Source organism: Nematostella vectensis, chromosome 5 (genome assembly GCF_932526225.1).
Source record: "Nematostella vectensis chromosome 5, jaNemVect1.1, whole genome shotgun sequence".
Classification (NCBI taxonomy): domain Eukaryota; kingdom Metazoa; phylum Cnidaria; class Anthozoa; order Actiniaria; family Edwardsiidae; genus Nematostella; species Nematostella vectensis.
Window position 1 is genome coordinate 1302977 of NC_064038.1, and position 24542 is coordinate 1327518.

The window sequence follows — 24542 nt, forward strand, 5'->3', positions numbered from 1 at the left end:
CTTAATTTGTTCTGATTTACACAAACCGCTGTAAAAGGGATTCAAGCCAAACGTTTTCTAGGCAAAGTTACCTGCATTTATAAAGGGTAAATTCTTTTAACCCTTATTTATCCAAAAAATATCAGATAAAACATAATAGGTCAAGCTTATTTTAATGCCTGTACAAAAAAATCTATATACAGAATTGAAAACGATATATATTCTACTAAAAATTTCTTTAAATACTATTATTTAGCCAATGTTAGCAGAATTGTTCACTGGCCCGTAGACTGATAATAGTCTGTAAAGCTCCTTCGACATCAGCATCCAACTCACCCTATTAATGATTGAAAACAACATATTAATACAATCGCTCCTAGACCGCCCTAGACCGCCCCTCGCCCCTAGCGTAAAACAAGAATAATAAGCCTCGTCAGCTTTGGGTACTCAATCTAAAGGATTACATGGCTGAAGAATCTCCCAATAAAAGCTTTTCATTTCAATTTACTAGTTCTTACAAAGTTATTTTAAGACGCCATTTTGTCATCCAAGTGTGAGAAATCATCTGTTTCCATCTGCTGATTTGGAAAAAAAACTGTTGCGACATTTTAGATTGATTTTGGTAACTGAAGTATAAAACTTTGTTTTTAGATGATTATCTTGATATTTTGACACAAAATTTGTCTGCAATGTTTAATGAGAACAATAAAAAGGTGTAGCTGAAATGTAACATTTCGTATAAATCAACTATCATAACCGTACCTGCACGGCGCTGATCAGGTGGATTCGATACATGTTGATCCTACGCTCGTGTTCAGCCTCGGCGCTCTGAAAGATAAAACACAATATGTCAAATACTTAGTCGTAACAAAACACACGTCATATAATTACTCGCAACAAAATGTCAAATTATGTCAAGCTTGTCTGTAGTTTTCCTAGCCATGCCACCTAGTTATTCTACTGCAGCTTGTCTGTAGTTCTTTCAAGGCATACCACAGTACTCACCTTGATCTGTTTACGGAGTCTGTTTACTTCAGATTCTAAGAACTTTTTGTGACTCTGCTCTGCGGAAGACTTGATGCCTGCCATGGTCTCCTGGTTAGACTTCTCGATATTTCTACGTGATTCCAGCACCTCGCATTTTAAACAACAACAACAAAAATAAATAGTCAAAAAATAAATAGAATAAAAATAAGAACGCGCGTATTTAAGTCAACATCATATGCCAAAACCGAGTTTAAATTCCCTAATTTCATTTTTTATTTATTTTTAAACCATTCCTTTTTTAATCAATTTTTACACCACACTTGACTACCATTTTTTGAAGTGATTCGCCAGCAAGGCGTCAGCTGAGCGAGGCTCATGCACCGCGGGCTTTTATGCTGAAGTGCCTCCATGCTTCCGTCATACAAACTAACGGAAGCACACATTGGCTTTTTGATTGGTCAGCGCCTTGCGGACAGGTGGCGTGATTGGAAGCCATTTCAGTGCTGGCCAATGAAAACGCCTTAAGGATTTTGAATGACGGAAGATAGAAAGCGATTTAGCTGATGAAAACCGTCGTCGAGAGTTCGCAGAATATAAAAACCGCAGTAATACAAGTTATAAATCTTGCTCGCTATCCTGCACTTTTATTTCTCTGTGGACCAGGGGCACCCGCCTTTTTTCCAGTAATAAATCTTGTTCGCTATGAAATCCTGCACTTTTATTTCTCTAGGGACCACGGACACCTACCTCTTTTTCCAGGGTTTCATTTGCCAACGTTAACCCCTGGATTCGCTCCGTTAAACTGAAGATCTCTTCTTCGCTGCTTTCCTAAGAAATAGAAAATAGACTGGCTATACTAACATCTCTAAAACACATTGGATACCAAATTTAAAAGCTACATGCAAAAAAGTCCGATTCAGTCCTAATCCTTAATCCGTTCTGTTCGGGATTCTATTCCATTGGCCGTGAGGCAAGAGATGCTGGGAAGATTCAAAGCGAGAAGAAAGTATTAAGTGACTCACGTCAACAACCACATGGAACCCGAACAGCAAGCCTGGAATTTGCCCGCGTCAAGAAAAAATCGGCCTGGACGACAACAAATTATGTTTAGGATACTATTCTACGCGTATACTTTCTTGCAGATTATCAGATATCAGTTTTAGAATGCTGCGTTGATAAAATTCACATCCATCCTTACTGAGGAATCAATGAGAAAATTATAACAAAGAACTGAATGGAGCTGTCGTAGAAGCCTATTTTGCGTTACGCTGCCCAAAGCACTTTTATATACGTATTCAAGCTTAACTTACGGTAGGGACAAAAAAAAAAGAAGAAATAACTAGGAAAGAAGGAAGGAGTCTTCAGCACTCCGGGTTACGACAAGTTTTATATACGAATTCAAGCTTAACATACGGTAGGGACAAAAAAAAAGAAAGAAAGAAATAACTAGGAAAGAAGGAAGGAGTCTTATCCGTTAGTTCCCCATAGGCCGAATCACTTGTTGACACCTATATCGACTAAGGTTGCACTCAGAGAATCCATGTGTCGTAGCTCGCAGTGCATCACGGGTATAAATGGCTGAATCCTGGTCTATAAAATTCACGCGAATGCTTTCAGGAACATCAAAAATACAGCTTTGTAAACCTGTATTTGTTTTTATTCACGCTTATTTGCTAATTTATTTGATGTTCATTTAGCCCCCCGGGTTACGACAAGTTTATTTAAAATAAGTGTATGTGAATCACAAGCCAAACAAAAGCAGGAAACGAAAACAAGAAAAAAAAATAGTACCAGGAAAAAAGACTATACCTTGAGCTGTTCATAGACGGATAAGGATATTGTACTATCGTTATGGTTTACATCCCCATTCACTCGAGACTGAAAAGAATTAAAAAAAAATTATAAGTACATATAAAATAACTTCGTTGGTTTGAGGTAAAATAAAAGAAGATTTTACGTTGTGTTGTAAGGATCTGGATTGTCATGATAAATACCTCGTATGACGTCACTTGAGCTTTCAACTTCTCGACCTTCTCCTGAAAATATCAACCAATCACGTAACGTGTGTGCTATGGGCGTACTACTACCATAGAAAGAAAAGACAGTACTTCTTGTAGGATTAGGGTTAGGGGGATACCAGTTCAGGGAGTCTTACTTTAAATACTAACAGAAAAGATTGAATATCAGTCAGCCAATCCTTTGAAATACAACGATCTACTCGCTCGAATTAGCATATGAAAATGGATTCTTTCCGTGACTCGCTATTGACTCGCTATTTGTGTGGGAGTGACTGCCCTTCTTTGAAGACTCCATGTTAGTCGCCATTTTGTTATCCTAGCGAAAGACCATTTTCCTTTGAAGAATATTTTGATGTTCAATACCTCCGTTTCTTTCCGTGACGTTCTCTCATTCTGTAGATCAACTTGCAGCTTTGAAACCTACAAAATCGACAAGTATTTTCAGCGATGGATATTTTACTGTGACGCGCGCTACCGTGGCCACCCTAACAGTTTTGTGAAGCAAGCCAATGACGATGACAGAAACGTCTTATCTGTTTCGACGCGCGCTACCGTGACCACCTCGACAGTTTTGTAAAGTAACCCACTGAGAATAATAGGTAAAATCATATGTGATTGACATTAGACACATTACTAGCCAACCAGCGCGAGAAGTTCTATATTTGAACACGAAAAAAACACGGGATCCTTCTTGTTATCAAGTTTGTGTCGATCGAAACAGTGAATATCGCATGTCTATTTGCTAACTTTGTACTTGTGGCCACGATAGCGAGGAACTTACTACAATAACGCAATTTCCCCTCCAAATCTTTACACACACCTCTAGTTCTAGTGCCTCAATTTTATGATCCTTCCATTCAGTTAAATCCTCCTCTATTGAACCCTGAAAATGAAATGAAAAGTATGAAAAATACTTTTAAAAAAACATTCGCAAATAGGGGGACAGCGGCTACAGTACAATTTCCCCCAAAAAAATTGCATTCGAGAATCTATGTTCCGCTAATCGCCTGTTTCATGGATATAAAATAAATGCGGATATCAAATTAATGGATATTAAAAACGACACGGACTCTCAGAGTGCAAATCTTTTTCAAATCAGGTAAATAACGGGTGCTTTACTCACATTCATTTGCCTGCTGTTTTTGAGGGGGGAGGGAGAGGGGGATTTTTTTCTCTCGGCCTCAAGTTCTGTCTCTGTGAATCGCAGCTGAAGATAAGATACAATGCATGATATGTAAACAAACAAATACTCCATAGTGATATGACAATCCAAATACTCCATAGTGATATGACAATCCAAATACTGCATAGTGATATGACCATCCAAATATAGACAGAACTCGACACCATTATATGATAATCGCAGTTTTTTTTATAATATCTTGGCAAAATTATTTTCAAAAAAGATACATGAATCATATTTTTTTATTTCTATTTTCCAATTTATTTTTCCCCAGCCCTCTTCCAAAGTTCTCTAGGGGGTCTTTTTAAAAGATCCCTTACGTTTATTTAGATTTCTGTATCTTTGTTTTTGTCAGCGCACTAGTGACATACCCTGTCCAGCGTCTTCTGATGCTGAACTCGTAATTTTCCCAGCTCTTGATTCAACACTTCATTCTCTTCCTCTAGTTCCTAAAACAAGAAAACAAAAACAAAACAGTTTCATATTAAATCACAAACCAACAAAGACAATAAGTTTGTAATGGGTCCCTCCACGAATAGCAAACATTAGAAATGCCAGGAATGAAGGCTCGGGCTACTGTACAAAATACATCATCCACGTCTATTGTAACATGACAGGATCGACGGTTTGATAGAAGGTTTGAACTTTCCTCTAGTTCACTTATCCCACTTCTAACCTCCAATCCTGTACGGCTTAAATAAATAAAATATCAATAAAATATATACGGGAAGCTAATGATATTCCCTAGAGAGGGAGGTTAACATGCAAGGTGCAAATACCAAGTGGTGTTTGCGACATGGTACTCCGTCTCGTTAACTGGAAATTCCGCTCAATTGAAAGTAAACTGGCTATTATTGTAACCCAGGGGGGTAGCCTGGGTCACAGGGACCCCTCCCTCCCTCATCTCCCGTTAAACCTGCGGACCTTCAGTACCTTGATTTCTAATGTTAGATCTCTTCCCGGCATGCTCAGCGAGGCTCGAGGAGAGGAAATAGCAGTGGATGTTTTGGAAGAGAACGAACCCTAAAATTCAGAAGTCGGGAATAAAATTATCAATAATATGGTCAGTAATCATTATTCAATTAAAAAAAAAAAAACAATAAAAAAAGAAAAGAAATATGCAAAAAGAATCGACACAAAAGCTCACCGAACTTCGCGAAGATGTGTCAATCCACACCTGAAATAAGATTAAGTCAAGCTCGGATAACTTTATCTATACAAGACACCAAGTGAAGCTCAGAAACTTTATACTACAAAACAATAGCTCGGATAACTAAAAAAACAAAAAATAAAATAAAGCCGAAAAAGTCATGGGCCGTACAAACACTCACGGAGCCTCGAATTCTCTGGTCATTCACGGGTCAATACGATTCCGGACGGCCAACATACACGGTCAATTAGACTTACATATAAGGCACAAATTTTACATACCATCTGAGAGCTAGGAACGATGTTTTGGTGAGAAGCTATGGACATTTCCTCAGAGTCTTGATTGCTAAAGGCTGATACAAGCTCGCCCTTGTGCAGAGAAATCAAATCAATTAGACTCAAATTAATCCCTGTTTATACAGTTAATTCTTCTTGATCCACATTTAATTTGGAGGCGAGAACCGACTCGACATATCGGTCGATCAAACTCTTTCATTTCGATTCTGAACTGTAGTAGAGAAAATAAACAGCAGAACAAACACCTTGTGCAACGGACCAAAAGGGAGTTATTGCTCTTTTAACCTTTTCTATTTCCTGGGTAGAATGAATGGTCATTTTTTTATCCCAATGGTATAGAGAATATATGAGATTAGTATATAAAACTCGGGAACCTCGCAAGAACAAGCGATTTGATTGGTTATTATCTAAGCTGTTTGTTCTGCTGTTTATTTTCCTTACTACAGTCCAGAATCGAAATGAAACAGTTTGATCGACCGATATGTCGAGTCGGTTCTCGCCCCGAAATCAAGAAAATGGCGGGTGTAACAGCCGATTTGCAAGTGTTTCCGAAAAGAAAATTGCTCTAAAGCTCATTTCGAAGGATAGTGGCTTTAAAAATATCTATTATATGAACTAAATATGATATTTTGCCACTATCAACCACAATGAAAATGGTATAATTGTTAAATATCACAGGTTTCCCACGCGCTCGCCCCAGGCTCTTTTAGACTATTTAGAAAAACATCCATTAATTGATATGTTGAAAATGGAACCAAATTCAAGATGGCGGCCGATTTGCTGATAGATTGAGGTTACACACGGTAAAACACCATCCACCAGGCCCCAGGCGATCTTTCGGGATTCCTCTGATTAGTGTGACGTCACATGAAGGCCACTTTTGGCTCTCCCCAGCCCCTCTTGCGTGAGGCAGACCGTTCAACCACAGAAATCCCGAAAACGCAAAGGAATAAGTACCATTATGCGCAGTGTAGAAAAGATGGCGTTGTCCAATTTTAAGGTAGCCTGCGAAGCAAGCGCAAAAGGTCCACCCAGGTAAGCGCCTGTCTTTCCTTCCTCTCCCCAGCCTCTTGCGCCTGATACTCAGGCTAATGTTAGAATATCTTTAAGACAATAAAAGCTAACACGCATTTTGTAGACATACATACATTGGGAATTTCTGGTTCTTCTTCTTCTTCCTCGCTATTTTCGCCTGTGTAACACATGGAGTTAAAATTACCGGGGAACATTATGCATAATCAAAACTAACCACAGTTACTGGTACTTAAAGAATACTTGAAACATCTTTCAGGTTTGTATAAAAATAATAACATAGGTATGGAGAAGGAGAGCTCCCTAATTACCAGCGTCCCATGTTGCTACTGTTGGAGCATTTTTGATGATCGCGATGACCTCCTTGTGACCGCCAATACGCGCATAATCCTCGGCTGTTAAAAACACATGTATTTTAATAACCATAATCACAACTGTCTCCCATCTAAGCCCCCTTGAGGCACACTAACAAAACAATATTTTACTGCTTTCAGAGCCTTCATTAGGCGGTTCTTATAGTAAAAGATTCTTATGAAAAAGGGTGTACATGGATAATTGAAGGGGAATGATAGTTTCAATGCAAGCCGAAAACTGTTGAGCATCAGAGAAAAAAAAGATGGAAAGGTCATTACCCGTGTGGCTTTGCGAGTCAACTAGTCTAGAATTAGCGCCTCTCTTCAGAAGAGTCTCAACACATTTCGTGAGACCCAATAAACTTGCGTACATCAATGCCGTCCTGCAACGAGACAACACATACAGTAGATGACAACTTATAGATGACAACATAGATGACAACTCAAAGATGACAACACATAGATAACAACTCAAAGATGACAACACATAGATGACAACACAAAGGTGACAACTCAAAGATGACAACACATAGATAACAACTCAAAGATGACAACACATAGATGACAACACAAAGGTGACAACACAGAAAACACATACAGTAGATGACAAAACATAGATGACAACACATGCAGTAGATGACAACCCATAGATGACAACACATAGATGACAACTCAAAGATGACAACACATAGATAACAACTCAAAGATGACAACACATAGATGACAACACAAAGGTGACAACACAGAAAACACATACAGTAGATGACAAAACATAGATGACAACACACAGATAACAACACATAGATGACAACACAGAAAACACATACAATGGATGACAACACATAGATGACAACCCATAGATGACAACACAGAAAACACATACAATGGATGACAACACATAGATGACAACCCATAGATGACAACACACAGATGACAACAAATATATTAAGTCACTAACCATCAATAGTTACAGACGTGTACCCTGGTGAGGGGTGGGGGGGGGGGGGGGGTGGGGTGTTAAGTCGGAATGGATTAAAAGCATGGGCCTCTACTCGTACTTTTTGGCGTTGTCAGCGATGTTGACCTTGGCGCCCTTGTCCAGAAGGAGACAGACGATCTCCTCATGTCCACTTTGGATGGCCATCAAGAGGGGCGTTCGACCGTCCTGTGAAAAGGCAAGGGAAGTGGGAAGACTTTTCGCCAGGATTATAGCCATAGGCTAAATCACTATGGGCCTACAATAGGCGACGTGCACTAAGGAATCACGTGACTTTCTGGGTAGCAAACTCGCGCGTGCTCCGGCTTTTGGTGGCAAAATAACAACAAAAAGTCATTTTATTCAGCGCTTACGAATCAGCCGGAAATGTTCTAATCAGAAAGGGCTTATTTTTGTTCTTTCGCGTTATGTCCGCAGCCATTTCTGTGTTTATTTTGGCATGAATTACACATTCCTCTCAAAAGTCACGTGATTTCTCAGGGCAAGTCGCTTGGGGTGAAAAGCAAACAGTACGACATCTGCTCTGTGATACTGTACAAGCTCTAAGGTAAGGGCTGGAACGAAATCCCACCACCCCTCTCCCCTCCTACAAAAAATAATCGAGTCAAACTCTAGAAAAGAACTATAAATAAAATAGACCAAGTTCTCCGCCCCCAGCTCTTCCCTGAATGATTTCCAGGACTGGTTGCAAAAGATGAAACTTTAAACCAAGAGCTCACCTTATCAGTGATATTCAGCGATGCGTTACAACCAACAAGAAGCTGCACGACCTCCATGTGACCTTTGGCCGCTGGAATAAAAAAAACAACATAAATACATGTGAATATATCGGTCACAACTGCTGTTGTTATCTGATATTTTCAACTGATGACGCACGTAAGCTGAATATGTGTGTACATTATTTTCTTAAAATTTAATTGATTAAATGGGCGTTCGTTCATTATTTTTCGGCATTGCTTATTGCTATAGCTCATTGTTTTCTCACAATTCCAATTAAAATGCACTTGATTACCGCTTGCACACTTATGCAAATTTCATTAAGAGCTTCTTTTGTGTACTTAAAAGTTTGTATTAGGTGCTTCGGCCAAACATAATAGGGGCGGGGAAGATATAAAAAGTTCTACATTTGTCTCCGAATGCAGTTTCAATGATAGAATGCACACCAGTTATCAAGTTACCAGGTATCTAGGGGGAACGCAACTCGTCCACTCTCTGGGCTTTCTGTTATAAGAATGCTGCAAAAGAGATGGGGGCATGTATGCACCCAAATGCATTGCTGTCAACCTCGTTTTGGGAAAAATCTTGAGAAAATACAGTGAATGTATCAGAAGTACAAAGATAGCTAATGCAGGGGAATACAGTAAATCTGTGGATATTTTCAAGAAAATTAGGCTTGAAAAAAGGTTCCAAATCTAGAGACAGTAGAGTTGACAGCTATGCAAGTATGCAATACTGTGCACATATCGACAGCCAGGAAAGGGTTTTACACCCCCTAAACACCCCTTAGATCGCCTACTAAACACCCCCCTAGATCGCCTACTAAACACCCCCCTAGATATGATACTAAACACCCCCCTAGATCGCCTACTAAACATCCCCTAGATATGATACTAAACACCCCCCTAGATATGATACTAAACACCCCCCCCAGATCGCCTACTAAACACCCCCCTAGATATGATACTAAACACCCCCCTAGATAGCCTACTAAACACACCCCTAGATATGATACTAAACACCCCCTAGATATGATACTAAACACCCCCCTAGATCGCCTACTAAACACACCCCCAGATAGCCTACTAAACACCCCCCTAGATAGCCTACTAAACACACCCCCACAGATAGCCTACTAAACACACCCCCAGATAGCCTACTAAACACCCCCTAAATAGCCTACTAAACACCCCCCTAGATAGCCTACTAAACACCCCCACAGATAGCCTACTAAACACACCCCCAGATAGCCTACTAAACACCCCCCTAGATATGATACTAAACACACCCCCAGATAGCCTACTAAACACACCCCTAGATAGCCTACTAAACACCCCCACAGATAGCCTACTAAACACACCCCCAGATAGCCTACTAAACACACCCCCTAGATAGCCTACTAAACACCCCCACAGATAGCCTACTAAACACACCCCTAGATAGCCTACTAAACACCCCCACAGATAGCCTACTAAACACCCCCCTAGATAGCCTACTAAACACCCCCCTAGATAGCCTACTAAACACCCCCGCTAGATATGATACTAAATACCCCCCTAGATAGCCTACTAAACACCCCCTAGATATGATACTAAACACCCCCCTAGATCGCCTACTAAACACCCCCTAGATAGCCTACTAAACACCCCCCTAGATATGATACTAAACACCCCCTAGATATGATACTAAACACCCCCTAGATATGATACTAAACACCCCCTAGATATGATACTAAACCCCCCCCCTAGATATGATACTAAACACCCCCCTAAATATGATACTAAACACCCCCCTAGATAGCCTACTAAACACACCCCCAGATAGCCTACTAAACACCCCCCCTAGATATGATACTAAACACCCCCCTAGATAGCCTACTAAACACCCCCTAGATATGATACTAAACACCCCCCCTAGATAGCCTACTAAACACACCCCCTAGATCACCTACTTAACACACACCCTAGATCGCCTACTAAACACACACCCTATATCGCCTACTAAACACACCCCTAGATCGCCTACTAAACACCCCCCTAGATTGCCTATTAAACACCCCCCTAGATAGCCTACTAAACACCCCCCTAGATCGCCTACTAAACACCCCCCTAGATCGCCTACTAAAAACTCCCCCTAGATTGCCTACTAAACACCCCCCTAGATAGCCTACTAAACACCCCCCTAGATAGCCTACTAAACACCCACTAGATAGCCTACTAAACACCCCCTAGATATGATACTAAACACCCCCCCTAGATAGCCTACTAAACACACCCCCTAGATCGCCTACTTAACACACACCCTAGATCGCCTACTAAACACACACCCTATATCGCCTACTAAACACACCCCTAGATCGCCTACTAAACACCCCCTAGATTGCCTATTAAACACCCCCCTAGATAGCCTACTAAACACCCCCCTAGATAGCCTACTAAACACCCCCACAGATAGCCTACTAAACACACCCCTAGATCGCCTACTAAACACACCCCTAGATAGCCTACTAAACACCCCTACAGATAGCCTAATAAACACACCCCCAGATAGCCTACTAAACACCCCCCTAGATAGCCTACTAAACACATCCCCTAGATCGCCTACTAAACACCCCCACAGATAGCCTACTAAACACCCCCCTAGATAGCCTACTAAACACCCCCCTAGATAGCCTACTAAACACCCCTACAGATAGCCTACTAAACACACCCCCAGATAGCCTACTAAACACCCCCACAGATAGCCTACTAAACACCCCCACAGATAGCCTACTAAACACCCCCCTAGATAGCCTACTAAACACCCTCACAGATAGCCTACTAAACACACCCCTAGATAGCCTACTAAACACCCCCACAGATAGCCTACTAAACACCCCCCTAGATAGCCTACTAAACACCCATACAGATAGCCTACTAAACACACCCCTAGATAGCCTAATAAACACATCCACAGATAGCCTACTAAACACCCCCCTAGATCGCCTACTAAAAACTCCCCCTAGATAGCCTACTAAACACCCCCACAGATAGCCTACTAAACACCCCCCTAGATAGCCTACTAAACACCCCTCTAGATTGCCTACTAAACACCCCCACAGATAGCCTACTAAACACCCCCTAGATTGCCTACTAAACACCCCTCTAGATTGCCTACTAAACACACCCCCAGATAGCCTACTAAACACCCCCCTAGATAGCCTACTAAACACATCCCTAGATAGCCTACTAAACACCCCCACAGATAGCCTACTAAACACCCCCCTAGATAGCCTACTAAACACCCCCCTAGATAGCCTACTAAACACCCCTACAGATAGCCTACTAAACACACCCCCAGATAGCCTACTAAACACCCCCACAGATAGCCTACTAAACACCCCCACATATAGCCTACTAAACACCCCCCTAGATAGCCTACTAAACACCCCCACAGATAGCCTACTAAACACACCCCTAGATAGCCTACTAAACACCCCCACAGATAGCCTACTAAACACCCCCCTAGATAGCCTACTAAACACCCCCACAGATAGCCTACTAAACACACCCCTAGATAGCCTACTAAACACCCCCACAGATAGCCTACTAAACACCCCCCTAGATAGCCTACTAAACACCCCCACAGATAGCCTACTAAACACACCCCTAGATAGCCTAATAAACACACCCACAGATAGCCTACTAAACACCCCCTAGATCGCCTACTAAAAACTCCCCCTAGATAGCCTACTAAACACCCCCACAGATAGCCTACTAAACACCCCCCTAGATAGCCTACTAAACACCCCTCTAGATTGCCTACTAAACACCCCCACAGATAGCCTACTAAACACCCCCCTAGATTGCCTACTAAACACCCCTCTAGATTGCCTACTAAACACACCCACAGATAGCCTACTAAACACCCCCTAGATTGCCTACTAAACACCCCCCTAGATCACCTACTAAACACCCCCCTAGATAGCCTACTAAACACCCCCTAGATCACCTACTAAACACCCCCCTAGATCGCCTACTAAACACCCCCTAGATCACCTACTAAACACCCTAGATAGCCTACTAAACACCCCCCTAGATCTACTACTAAACACACCCCCCTAGATAGCCTACTAAACACCCCCCTAGATAGCCTACTAAACACCCCCCTAGATCGCCTACTAAAAACTCCCCCTAGATAGCCTACTAAACACCCCCCTAGATAGCCTACTAAACACCCCCCTAGATAGCCTATCAAACACCCCCCTAGATAGCCTACTAAACACCCCCCTAGATCGCCTACTAAACACCCCCCTAGATAGCCTACTAAACACCCCCTAGATCACCTACTAAACACCCCCCTAGATCGCCTACTAAGCACCCCCCTAGATAGCCTACTAAACACCCCCCTAGATAGCCTACTAAACACACCCCTAGATAGCCTACTAAACACCCCCACAGATAGCCTACTAAACACCCCCCTAGATAGCCTACTAAACACCCCTCTAGATTGCCTACTAAACACCCCTCTAGATTGCCTACTAAACACCCCCCCCTAGATAGCCTACTAAACACCCCCCCTAGATCGCCTACTAAACACCCCCCTAGATCGCCTACTAAACACTCCCCCTAGATCGCCTACTAAACACCCCCCTAGATAGCCTACTAAACACCCCCCTAGATCGCCTACTAAACACACCCCCCTAGATCGCCTACTAAACACACCCCTAGATAGCCTACTAAACACCCCCCTAGATCGCCTACTAAACACACCCCTAGATAGCCTACTAAACACACCCCCTAGATAGCCTACTAAACACTCCCCCTAGATCTACTACTAAACACACCCCCCTAGATAGCCTACTAAACACCCCCCCTAGATAGCCTACTAAACACCCCCCTAGATCGCCTACTAAACACCCCCCTAGATAGCCTACTAAACACCCCCCTAGATCGACTACTAAACACCCCCCTAGATATGATACTAAACACACCCCTAGATAGCCTACTAAACACACCCCTAGATAGCCTACTAAACACTCCCCCTAGATCTACTACTAAACACACCCCCTAGATAGCCTACTAAACACCCCCTAGATCACCTACTAAACACCCCCCTAGATCGCCTACTAAACACCCCCCCCCCCCCCCCCTAGATGGCCTACTAAACACTCCCCCTAGATCTGATACTAAACACCCCCTAGATCTGCCATGCTACATTGACATACTCGCCAGATGCAATGGGGTCATCCTCTTCCCGTCTTGACAGTTGCTGTCAACACCCAAGTCTAGAACTCTCTGGACACATTCAATATGGCCAGCCTTCGCAGCCACGTGAAGAATGGTACTGCCTGTTGAACATTCAGATTCAAAGATTCTCTGTCAGCCGACATTTTGCTATTCTGTCAAAACCCCTTGTGTAAGAAATTATCCATTTCGATCGACTGGTATGGAGAAGCTCTAATTGTGCTATAATGGGCTGATTTTTGTAAATAAGGTACAAGACTTTGTTTTTGGTGGTTATTTCAGTATTTTATCATAATTTGACTTCCAATAAACAACAACAAAGCTATGGCTGACTAAGGCTCTTTAATTAAACATACAGTAGGAGACACAAGCAAAGACCCAAATGCTGGATTTGGGGCTTGCATTTTTAAGGTCCAAAGTTAAAATAAAATTGATAAAAGCAGCATACAGGATACTCTCAAGTTGCCCTAGCCTTGGTTTGAGTCGTGAAAAACAATTTTGGATTTTTTTCCTGTACAACAACTGGTAGGAAGAGAAAAACTTAATTTACACAGGATTATTTTAACTAAAACTAATTACCTGATTTATCCTGGACAGATATGTTTGCCTCCATTTCCAGCAAGGTATCCAGACATTCGATGTTCCCATGCTGACAAGCACTGTGTAACCTGTGAGAGAACGTTTACAGCTACTTATTAATGGATGCCCCCTGAGAATCTATCTGTCGAACATTGGTAACATATAAATGACAAAATGTCAATCTTTGAAAGGCATGTGGATGTGTAAAGGAGACATATAGACACAAAAATAATAAAACTTCGCATAAAGCACTTTGAAGTACAAGAAATAGAGTAGATTTTTACAATGGATTATCTTATTTGAAATGGGTGTCTAAAGACAGGCACATTCCCTTGGGTGCTGGGTAATTTCTTTTTGAAGGGTTGTCAAATACTATAACCCCCCGCCCCTCCCAACTTTGACACTTACGCTGTTGTTCCATAAGGGCTGATCTTGGTAGGGGAGACTTGCTTTTTTGATAGGGTGGATCTACCAATACAAAGGACGTATTTAGAATAAACAAATCACAGCAGGCTAGGAGCACAAGGATATGTATGTCCTGGATAACAGAACAGCTAAGAATTTCACATTAAAAAGGGAGCAGAATAACAATCTCGAAAGCAAAGCAAATAAGGGAAAGTGACATTGCTGCAAAAGTGTTCTTTTCCAAAATAAAAAATAAAACAAAATGTGCAAAAAAAACGGGACTATAGAAAGGCACCATTACATAAAGGGGGGGTGAATAGGTTCACGGATCGGCGGATTCAGCCCCGAAATGCTCACAGATTATGGATTTTGATGATTATTTCAGCAGATTGATAAATTTTGGAAATACGGCGGATCAATTGATCTGTTGACAGTTTAGGCACGGATTTCGGATTTTGACTGCTTTGACGGTCGAATTTCGGATTTTAAATGAATTTCAATCGATGCTATTGTTTATCTGTCAAACCATGTAGATCTAAAAATATCTGCGGATCCACGGATTTGCCCTGAAAATGTTGCGGAATGGCAGATTTACATACCCCTATTCTCCCCCGCTCATAAACATACATATATTATTTTTTTATTTTACATATAAATTTATTTGGAGTAACGCCTATGAACTACATGATGAAATAAAAAGGATTGACTGACTCCCCCTCTATCTTCCCCCACTAAATAAAAACATTAGTCTATGAATTGTTGGATAATTTCTTGATATATTCTGTAGAATTGTACCTTAGCCGGATAACATCTCCATGCTCAATACATTCAATGAGACGCTCATCGTACTTGTTCCAGTCAAGAGAATGGCTCTCACCATTCAGATTGTTCTATAAACAAAACATAAGAACTCTCTAAATGCAGCCAGCGATATTTATGCACAAGTGAGAGGTGTGTCAAAGCCAGTCACCTCCCCTCTGACGAAGATTCTAAAAGAAATGGGAGCCCCTGCCTGCCTCACAATCCTGGCTATGGAATAATCAAATCAAATAACCTTGCAGTGGAACTTTCTTTCATTTCTTGGCCTGGCCAAGGGATGTATACAAATGCAGGACGTTGGGGGGTCTAATTACTGCAATACTGCACAAAATTTTCGAAAATACTGCAATAGCACAGAAGGAAAAGGTTTAAAAGAGAGTGCGCGACATAACGACATTTGCTGGATCACTCTGTATCAAGGGCAAATCCTGTGCACCGCAGGACTAATTAACACCGCAAACACTGCAATCATTCGATTGCAGTGTTTTTTACTGAAATATTGTCGTTCGAAAAGCAAAATCTCATATTTCACAGTGTTTTGAAATACTACATCACCACATGCTTTTTGCTCTTTTACCGCGATCTCTTACAAAAAAGGGCCAATACTGCAAAACCAAAGGCCCCTCCCCTTACAAATATGTCTATACTAAATATTCAGCAATGAGAGATAAACTATTTAAAGCTATAATATTGAGTAATAAGCTCCACTTCGATTTGACGAAGCCTGTTGAAACTCTCACTTTTTGTAAGGTAAAAAAAAATTGTCAAGCAGGTTTCTTTTTTTTTCGTCCACGTAAGAACAGCTTGAGAAAAAAAGGAAATCAAAACAATATGAAACTTTGATGAGCTTCGTAATAATAAAACTCGTATTTGCGTTAATGACTGTTATGAATAAATATATGGTTCATTTAGAAAGAACAAAAGGAAGATATTTTAGAATCTTTTGATATGACCCGAGTGTGAAGATTAAAATAGATAGTAAATATAAAGTAAACTGGTATTTTACGTACTATTCTTATTTGACTGTAATATTATAAGAGAGCCCTGTGGATTTTATATAGAGCAGCAAGCAACAATTTCTAAAATCATATGGTGCAAAATACAACGCCAAATCACTAATAGTGTCAGATGAGTTGTGACACTCGAATGGTTTCTGGACTTTATGGACAAATTGTGTTGTAATAATACACGGTTTTACTAGGATGAAAGTATTTGGATAGGGTTTCAGAACACTGGTCAATCCTAAATCATTTGTGTCCCTTTGCTTAACTTTAGATCAAAGGATGTTTACCCACCGGTGGTTGCGAGATTACAAAAACACGCATAAACCGTTAAACCTATATTCGTTAAATTCATATCATCCAACAAGACTCACCTGAGAACTTCGTTTTACCAACTTTCCTCTAAATTTCTTCATTATAATGGTTTCCTAGCATCCCGACATGCGTTTATAAAAAAATTTACTTTCTGCATGCGAAGACACGTTCATTTTGACTCAATAACCAACTATACAATTCGGACCAAATTCAGGAATATCTCGCTATTTCCCCGTAGAAAATCAACTCCAGTGTCTCAACCGCGTAGATTTGTGGACCATAAAGTCTATAAGGCTCCAATTATGAAATTATACACAAGTTTATGGAGGATAATTGCCCGCAAATGACATATCTGAAGATACCACCATCGGTATTCGACAACACCAAACACAATACCCTCACCCGGGGTAGTGTTGTTACAAGTTAATGACTCACCCTCCCGTCCCCTTGCCTTTTGTTAGTTGTTCCAACTTTTGGTACAAATCTGTACCACCACGAGTGGGGTAGAGGGTCGATTGTACTAGTAAAACTAGTAAAACATATTATGCTAGTAACATTGCTCGTTTTTAATCTCAATTATGCTCAAATTAAAGCTCGCTTTTAAAAATAACGCAATTAGTATTAGTACAGTCAATCTGTGGTTTCAGGTGGAACTAATTGAAATAGAATTTCTCTAAACGGATTTTGAACAAGTGATGCAACCTAGTTAACATACTAAAAGTCCCCAAAAATCCCTTTGGTGGAACATCCTGAAATTTGTGATTTTTCCATTTCGGAGCAAAACCACAAGGTACCCTCGTCGGTAAAACGGAAAAATAATAAAATACACGTCTTAATCAATATATTTGAAAGACCATTGGTCAAAGTTGATTAAATACCCAGTTTGGATATCGAAACAAAACAAATTGCTCCTGTTTTATATCTTTTTCCAATACTTCTGTAATCCAAAAACCACAGGGTACCCGCGTCGAAAACACTAAACAAATTTGAAAATTCAAGCCATTTTTTTATGGTTTTCGGCGAGGGTACCCTGTGGTTTTTGGAGTACAGAAAAATTGGAAAAAAATATATTAAACAGGGGCAATTTGCTTTATTTCGATATTCAAACATTGTCTTTAATCAGCTTTGACCAATGGCCTTTTCAATGTACTGATTGAGACGTGTTTTTTAATTTGTTTCCGTTTTAACAACGCGGGTACCCGTTTTGCTCCGAAATAGAAAAATCACATATTTCAAGATGTTCCACCAAAGGGATTTTTGGGGACTTATAGTATGTTAACTAGGTTGTATCACTTGTTCAAAATCCGCTGAGAGGAATTCTATTGCAATAAGTTCCACCTGGGCCATAAAAATTTCATAGATTGACTGGACTGGACAATAAAAAGTTTATCTAAAATTTAAGTTGGCTTAAACTGGGCGATATTGCAGCAACCCAGTGAAATACAAAGCTTCAACACGGGAATATGGATTGCAAAGCTTTACTGGTTGTAACGCATAAATAGAGAATGCTTGTTATATATACTGAAGCATGATTTGCTTGTAATTCATCATGTGCATTATCTTGCTGATCACGGGGCTGTACTTTCTTGACGGCTGAGGACCAATAAGGTAGTTCAGAATGTATCTACCCCTCCCCTCGTCCTCACCCCTTCCCCCCCCCCCCCCCCCCCAAATACAATTAAATAATAAAAGTAACAATGATAATAGCGGAGCCGCGCGGAGCTCCATAGGTATAGAAATATGGTAAGCTATGCCACTTGGTTTTGCGGTCATCGCGCGGTTACCCTGTGGTGTCACAAATCAGCCAGTAATCCAGCCGCGCAACTCTCGGTCTTACGCGTTTATGTGTTTTTAGTTCAAAACTCGTATGTTCACAGAAAAAAAGGCAGTATTTAATGAGAAAGTATGCGGATTCAAATGGACTGAAGTCTTTTAGGAACCGTTTTGTCTGAAGTACGAGTCGATAGTAAAATCTACCCTAGTATTCGTGAATCCCGCCCGTCGCAACAGCTAAAAAGAGGACTATAGAGGAGGACTATGGAGGATCTACACTACCATTGTATATTCATTCACGTCTAAATTTATGTAAGGAGATCCTGAGAAGAAAGGGCCTTGATGTCTGTTTTCAGCTATAAAAATCATTCGCATGTGTCGACGAGTTCCTTGCTAGCAGAAATTCGACAACTTCACAGTTTACAACAAAAGCGAACAACACAACCACAACAGAAAGCGAAAAAAAAAACTGCCAAGGTGAGTTTTAGACGACGATTTGTATTGAGAATATGAAAGTTATTTTTCTTTTATTGTTGTGCTTTTATAATGCTCGTTTGTTCGTTTTTTTTTCCCATAACCAATCGCTCAGACTAAAACACCGTACCAGCTTTAGTTTGACGTCAAGATGCCATATCAAAGTCATCTATCCTTGTTTTGATGTAAATACGTAAATACTTACAAGTTCTATAAGTAAATTCAGGCGTAAATTTCTCACAGTAAGTACGAATTAAGTAAGTACGAAAAAAAGATACAGCAACATTTTTTCAACATTATCATAACAACTTTAATTTTACAATTACAGAAGAATTTTCTCTTCAAAAAAAAAAAAAAAAAAAACTAAATGCAACCCTTATTACCTATATTGTTTTTGCTTTTATATTGTCTGCATCTTGCATACTTTCTGATGTGTTTATTTATTTTTATTCAAATAGTTGTGGAAAATTAGTAAGGTTATAAATGGCATGATGAAAATGTTGTTTTGAAAGAAAAAAATAATTAATTGTTTTCACTTTTATTTAGGTAAAACCAACCAAGGACTACCTGAGGGCCATGACTGATCCTAAATGCTGGAAGGCATAATAATAGGCAAATATTAAGATAATATAGTAGGGGATTTCTTACTTTTATATGACAGTATAAGATTAATGTTTTTTAGAGCAAGATACTTGCTCTCAATGATTAATCTGTAAAGAAAACTTTTTCTATCAACCTAAAGATAATGAGGAAAGGGGAAATGTTAGGAGAGTGTTGTTGCATTACTGTTAATTTTTTTATCATAGATATTGTCCCATTTCTTTCTTTTTTCCATCTCTGTTCACTATTTTTGTATGCAATTGATATTATTTGCTGTTTCCCCTCTGCACCCTAAATAAATTTAAATAGGTTATGTTTGAAATAAGACATTTTCATTTAGCACTACTTTCATTAATATCAAGAATTTTTTTTAGAATTTGCTTCCCAAGTAAATTTGTTCTTTTCCATTGCATTTAATTTTGGAGTAGCATTAGCATGTGTGGATCCAGGGTTTTTATAAAACAGCAGGCCACCATGCTAAAGGGTGGGTGCACCAAACGAATATGTAATGCATGACTGTAATATCCTTGGTGATGGAGTGTTACCAGTATGTGATAGACAAAACTTCCATATGGCACCTTAAATGTATAACTGTATCATTATATCTTTGGAATGCTGTTTCATTCATTTGTTTCTTTGCAAGGGCAAAGTTGCTCAGAATGTAGCCTTGCTACAAGTTCTATAAAGGGAAGAGGTTTTTATTAGATCAAAGTACTTAAATTTATAAAGATATATATAAAGAAAAATACTAGGAAAGTGCTCAGTCAAGTTATTATTGCATTATTGTTATAAATGTTTTAGAATAGAGTAACATTTTTTTCAAACAGAGTCACATTTCTCCCTTTTCTTCGCTCCCCATTGATTTTTGGCTTATTTGTATATTTATTCCTCTCTGCCCCCAACATAGATCAATGAATATGGTTTGGTTTGTAATTAGAAACTTTCAGTAATTTAGGATTTGCCTCCATTGCATTCATTTTTTAGTAGCCTGTATGGGTGGATCCAACATTTCTAAAAAAAAAAAGGCCAAAGGGTGGGTGCACCAATATGTAATGCATGACAGGAGGTATATTTGTGGAGTTTAATTCCAACACATTCTTATGAATAATCAGTTGCAGTACGTGAAAACTACAGTATGGCATCTAATTCTTTGGAATACTGTTACATCCTTGATATATTCTTCACAAGGTCAAAGCTTGTTAGAATGCTATTTTGATAATAAACAAAATATAGATAGTGGAGTTAATTAAGAGGGAAAAAAAAGAGTTGACCATTAGACTCAACTAAGACACCTAAAGTTTGACAGCCTTTTTCTTACCAAGGTTTAGTATTTGTTAACTTTCATACTGCATACTTAATATTATTAAATGAGTGCTTGCTTGATACATTTGGAGGGGCCAATGCAACAGACCCATACCGAGGATTTTTCTTGGTGGGGTGAGAAATAAAAAAAAGTGGACCTTATATTTCCGGGGGGGGGGGGGGGGGGGAGTTCTCTAATAAAAATCTGACCGCGCCTTTGCAGTATTTCCAGAGGGTTTGGCTACATACCAGAGTGAGTTTTGTCTACAAATAATAGCACGTCTATTGAGAACTGAAAGTGTTCCTTTGGCCGTTGTGTGTGTGTGTGTGTGGGGGGGGGGATGCGTTCGCACCCCTCCTAGGTACGGGCCTTTACAATTCATAAAGACATGGCATTAAAAAATGACTTTTTTAATCTCATTTTAAAAAAAACATTTTAAAGACACCTAGATCCCCCTAAATTACCCCTATCAGTCAACACAAAAAGGTATCAAATGCTGGCTCCGCCTTTAGGCAGTGCCCAAATCTATATATTATCATAGTTAGTAGAGGGGGACGACATGACGGACTGGAAAACGCGCAATTCCAGATAGTGTGAGAAGACACAATTTCTTACAATGGCTATAGGTTCCTTGTATTGTGGACTGATTTTCAAAACACAAATAACATGAGGCCGAAGTGCCAGATTTTGGCTTTTTTGGATAATTTAGTTTAGAAGCATGTTCAAACACAGGTAGCCCAGGCAATGGTTTAGAAGCTTGTTCACACACAGGTAGCCCAGGCAATGGTTTAGAAGCTTGTTCACACACAGGAAGCCCAGGCAATGGTTTAGAAGCTTGTTCACACACAGGTAGCCTAAAAGAGCCCTTGGCAGCCAAACCTTTGTTATTGTTTTTATTCAATATTGAAAGGCATATGTTGTGCTAAAATCTCGAAATAACCATCTGAAAACAAAGTCTAATACTTTATTTACCAAATTCAATCGAAAATATCACATTGGCTTCCCCATATCAGCCGATGGAAATGGATGCTTTTTCACACCTGGTACTTTGCTAGGATGGAAAATGGCGGCTGATTGAGGTTGTTTAAAATTTAGAACATATATTGGTTCAATCTTATTAATTACCGATTAATTACCATAGTTAATCAACTCTGATCTACTAGTAAATTATATTTACCTGTGATTAGAATAGAGAGGGTTATTCTATAAAAACCGTGTGATTGGGCTGACATAAACTATACGTTCAAATTTATTTTATATTTATACCCTTTATATATATTTTTTCTCTAAGAGAAACTCGTTATAATCAGTTACACCGAAACGCCTGCATAACAACCGCTGACATCTGTGTGACTATGGAAACAAACGTGAAAATTTATTTATATTTCTGAGAAAAGTGATTTAATATATTCAATACAATATAGTTTTTCCAAATGAGTTCAGGAAAGAAAACGGCTACTTGCCTTACCATATGAACATCTTTTCCGGTTCAGTAGGATCATGACACCCGGTTTTATTCCATTTATCTTCCGGCAAAGGAAAAAAAAAGACTCTTTCTCGGATAAGTAGTTTTGATTGATATCTACGAATAATTAAACCATGATCACATCTGTCTATATCGGATATTTTTTTCCGATAATATAATGCATGGGAGAGGATGTCTTGTGCTTTCTAAATTGTAGATCAATTGTCGATGATAAAGTATAGCAAATTTTGATCGCCCATCGGGCACGCATGGAAGAGATCAATACTGCAAATTATAAAGACTAAGATCCCTATTTATAGCTCATATGATCTTCCAAATAACATATTACTTACAAACATAGGATAATTTTGTCTTTGAAGGAGCTACGACTCTAGTAAGGCGCCGCTAGACAAAGAATCCCGTGTGAATCGTTGTTACGGTTCTAAGTCATCCTCTTGAAATGACATGTTGCGCAGGCAAGATGCGCATTTCATACTGCAGTCTCAGTCAATTTCACTTTTTGACGCTATCCCACATGGATGACAATTCTGAAGTGCCCAGCTTTTAAATAGATTTGGGGAGTGTGAAGTTTGGGGTAGCGCTGGGAGGCCGGTGAAAGCCTTTGTGCCCGTGGACTTAGGCCGCTAGAGGAAGGGGGCTAGTTAATGGGGCTCGCGTCGTACTTCCGGGGGTGCTACCCTACCAAATACCACGCAATTCAAACAAAAAGTATAGGTCGTTTGGTGGCCTCCAAGTGGTCATAGGACTATCATACAAAACAAAGCGTCCCCAAATTTTTAGAAGCGACTCCTCTGATAATATTGTTTTGATCTCATGTTGAATAGCGCTGCGCCACCAGGCTAAAAATATAGAGGAAGAGGGAGCCCCCGCATGACTCGGACAAACATTGCGAGTTCTTGTCTGCGTTTTACAGTAACCTGACCGACGAAACTCGAGCGAGACCCGAAAACTTTCAAATATTTTCATTTAAATCAGCAACACTACACTTAAAATGGGGGGGGGGGGGATGCTGGGGGGGGGGGGGGGATGTACAAACTCACCGACTAATGCAGGCGGAGTCGGGATTTACATATCGCATGAATTAGATTTCATTAAAAGGCGTGATTTAGAAATAGCTGAGGGAGGCATTGAATCTTGTTGGATTGAAATAACAAGGGCCAAACAAAAGAACGTTCTCATTGGCTGCCTTTATAGACATCCATTGTATGATTGTGAAAAAGTTCATAATATGCTGCAAGAGATTTTAGATAACTCCAACAAAAGGGGTAAAGAGACTTTTGTTCTAAGCGATGCGAACATAGACCTTTTACACTACAATAGAGACACACAAACAACAGATTATTTAGATATGCTATTTGATTTGGGTTTCATACCATTGATCACGAAGCCCACAAGAATTACCGATCACAGCGCAACCCTTATCGACCATATTTATACCAATGTACCGCAAAAATTGCTAAGGCGGGGATATGTTTAGCAGGTATCACTGATCATTTGCCTGTTTTTTGTACAGTCACAAATAAACTTCCCTTGCGTAAAGACAATAAGTACTTCCGTGATTTCTCGCATTTTGATAATGACTTGTTTATAAGCCATCTTGGGTTAATTGATTTTCAACAATTTGTAACTGACGATGTTAATGATAGCATTAATAAAGTAATCAGTGCGCTGCAATCTCTAACGGATAAACATGCACCGTTACGTAAACGAACCAATAAACAAATTAAACAGAAAGCAAAACCATGGCTTACTAAAGCAGTACTTAATTCGATAAAACAAAGGCAAATACTTTTCTTAACGCACTTTCTCAGTAACGATTCGAGTAAAGTTAGATTCTATAAAATCTACAA

General features: G+C 39.8%; 1 protein-coding gene across 2 annotated transcripts; it reads right to left on the reverse strand.

Annotated features, from left to right (window-relative positions):
* Positions 1-136: 136 nt before the first annotated feature.
* LOC5501007 (ankycorbin) lies at positions 137-17462 on the reverse strand. 2 transcript variants are annotated; one of them, XM_048728165.1, is made up of 23 exons: positions 17116-17462; positions 15717-15811; positions 14925-14984; positions 14517-14605; positions 13919-14041; positions 8715-8785; positions 8057-8163; positions 7278-7381; positions 6957-7040; positions 6762-6805; positions 5599-5685; positions 5315-5344; positions 5101-5190; positions 4539-4616; positions 4108-4191; positions 3805-3867; positions 3348-3404; positions 2961-3002; positions 2776-2844; positions 1714-1794; positions 985-1113; positions 742-807; positions 137-316 (listed from the first exon to the last, which is right to left on the reverse strand). In XM_048728165.1, exons 1-23 carry the CDS (start codon positions 17155-17157, stop codon positions 242-244), a joined length of 1770 nt encoding a protein of 589 aa, XP_048584122.1. In that variant the 5' UTR covers positions 17158-17462; the 3' UTR covers positions 137-241. The 2 variants fall into 2 exon arrangements, with proteins under 2 accessions (XP_048584122.1, XP_048584123.1); XM_048728166.1 differs by lacking the exon at positions 15717-15811.
* Between the last annotated feature and the right edge of the window lie 7080 nt (positions 17463-24542).

Excerpts from the sequence above, each read along its gene's own strand:
- LOC5501007 (XM_048728165.1), bottom strand. The coding sequence starts at position 17,157 with ATGAAGAAATTTAGAGGAAAGTTGGTAAAACGAAGTTCTCAG. Across the intron at positions 14,985-15,716 it reads GGAGATGTTATCCGGCTAAG|ATCCACCCTATCAAAAAAGC; the intron begins GTACAATTCTAC and ends TTGTATTGGTAG. Across the intron at positions 4,192-4,538 it reads ATCAGAAGACGCTGGACAGG|CTGCGATTCACAGAGACAGA; the intron begins GTATGTCACTAG and ends TCTTATCTTCAG.